This window comes from Aplysia californica, unplaced genomic scaffold, assembly GCF_000002075.1.
Source record: "Aplysia californica isolate F4 #8 unplaced genomic scaffold, AplCal3.0 scaffold00062, whole genome shotgun sequence".
Taxonomy (NCBI): Eukaryota; Metazoa; Mollusca; class Gastropoda; order Aplysiida; family Aplysiidae; genus Aplysia; species Aplysia californica.
The window spans coordinates 1,852,302-1,853,456 of record NW_004797332.1 but is presented as its reverse complement, the minus strand read 5'-3'; the positions used below and the strand labels follow the sequence as shown (position 1 = coordinate 1,853,456).

General features: G+C 36.9%; 1 protein-coding gene across 1 annotated transcript in view; it reads right to left on the bottom strand.

The window, feature by feature from the left end:
* Positions 1 to 1,155, bottom strand: part of LOC101850873 (anaphase-promoting complex subunit 1) — a gene marked incomplete in the record, with an annotated part of 57,511 nt that overhangs the window by 21,595 nt on the left and 34,761 nt on the right. Inside the window, 2 exon segments of the mRNA XM_035968491.1 lie at positions 143 to 225; positions 766 to 840. Of these exon segments, the coding sequence (XP_035824384.1) occupies positions 143 to 225; positions 766 to 840 (158 nt within the window).

Genomic DNA, 1,155 nt, shown 5'->3' with positions numbered 1-1,155 from the left:
CTCCCTCCGTCCAATCCCCCCCGCAACATAAATGAAAAACTAGAGAGCCTATTGAAAAATCAAAACAAGAAACAAAGCAGACCTCACAATCAGACCAATATTGCACAAATGCAACAACATATTTACTCCATTCCCCACTCACCTCATTGTCTGCAGATCTATGGAAGGGTCAAGTTCCCCTTCCTCTCCCCTCGGAGGTCGGTAAAACGCATACTTCTTCACAATCTGAGGGAAAACACACAGCACAGATTTAGCACAAAAAGTAATGCAGCCAACAAATACAAAAATGACACGACAAGACAATAAAGAAAAGTTCAGAGAAGGAGCGTCTTTTGGGCTGTAAAAACGAACTTTTTTTTCAATTTTTTTTATCAAGACCTCCTGTAATAGGGAGGGAGTGAAAAGGGGAGGGGGTGGGGGGGTGTGAAAGGATCATTATTGGAGGAACTATCTAATTTGTATTATTGTAAAGTGCACTGGGCACTTTCTTGGTTGAAATGCACTATATCAATCGATTATTATTATTGTTATTCTTATTATTATTATTATTATTATCTAATTTATAGTTGTTTTTATTATTATTATCATTATTATTATTATTATTATCTAAATTATTGTCATCATTATTATGATTATTATTATTATTAAGATTATTATTATTATTATCATTATCTAAATTATTGTCATCATTATTATGATTATTATTATTATTAAGATTATTATTATTATTATCATTATTTTTACACAAAAGTCAGTTTTCCTCACCTCAGGGATATTGCTGTCTACCCAGGCAGGAGTAGGAAGCACACTCTTCCAGTTGACCAGGCCGTAACTTATTGTCTGAGGAATGCACAAACAAATGTGTTGCGTTAGTGGTCTAATGGTTAGGCTCTCAGACTCTTAACCATAAGGTCGTGGGTTCGAATCATTTCACAGGCTCAACGTTGTATTCTTGGGGAAAGGCACTTCACATGAATTTTTCTCACTTCACCCAGGTGGGATTAGGTACCCCGCTATAGCCGCCGAAAGATCTTATCAGTTTGTCAGTGCTTGAGCACTTGATCAGCTGCTAGCACTGTATGTTTCCCGGAAGTTGAGAATATTTCTGCCCTAACAGCCACCTGTACAAGACAATCACCCGCACAACGGCCATTT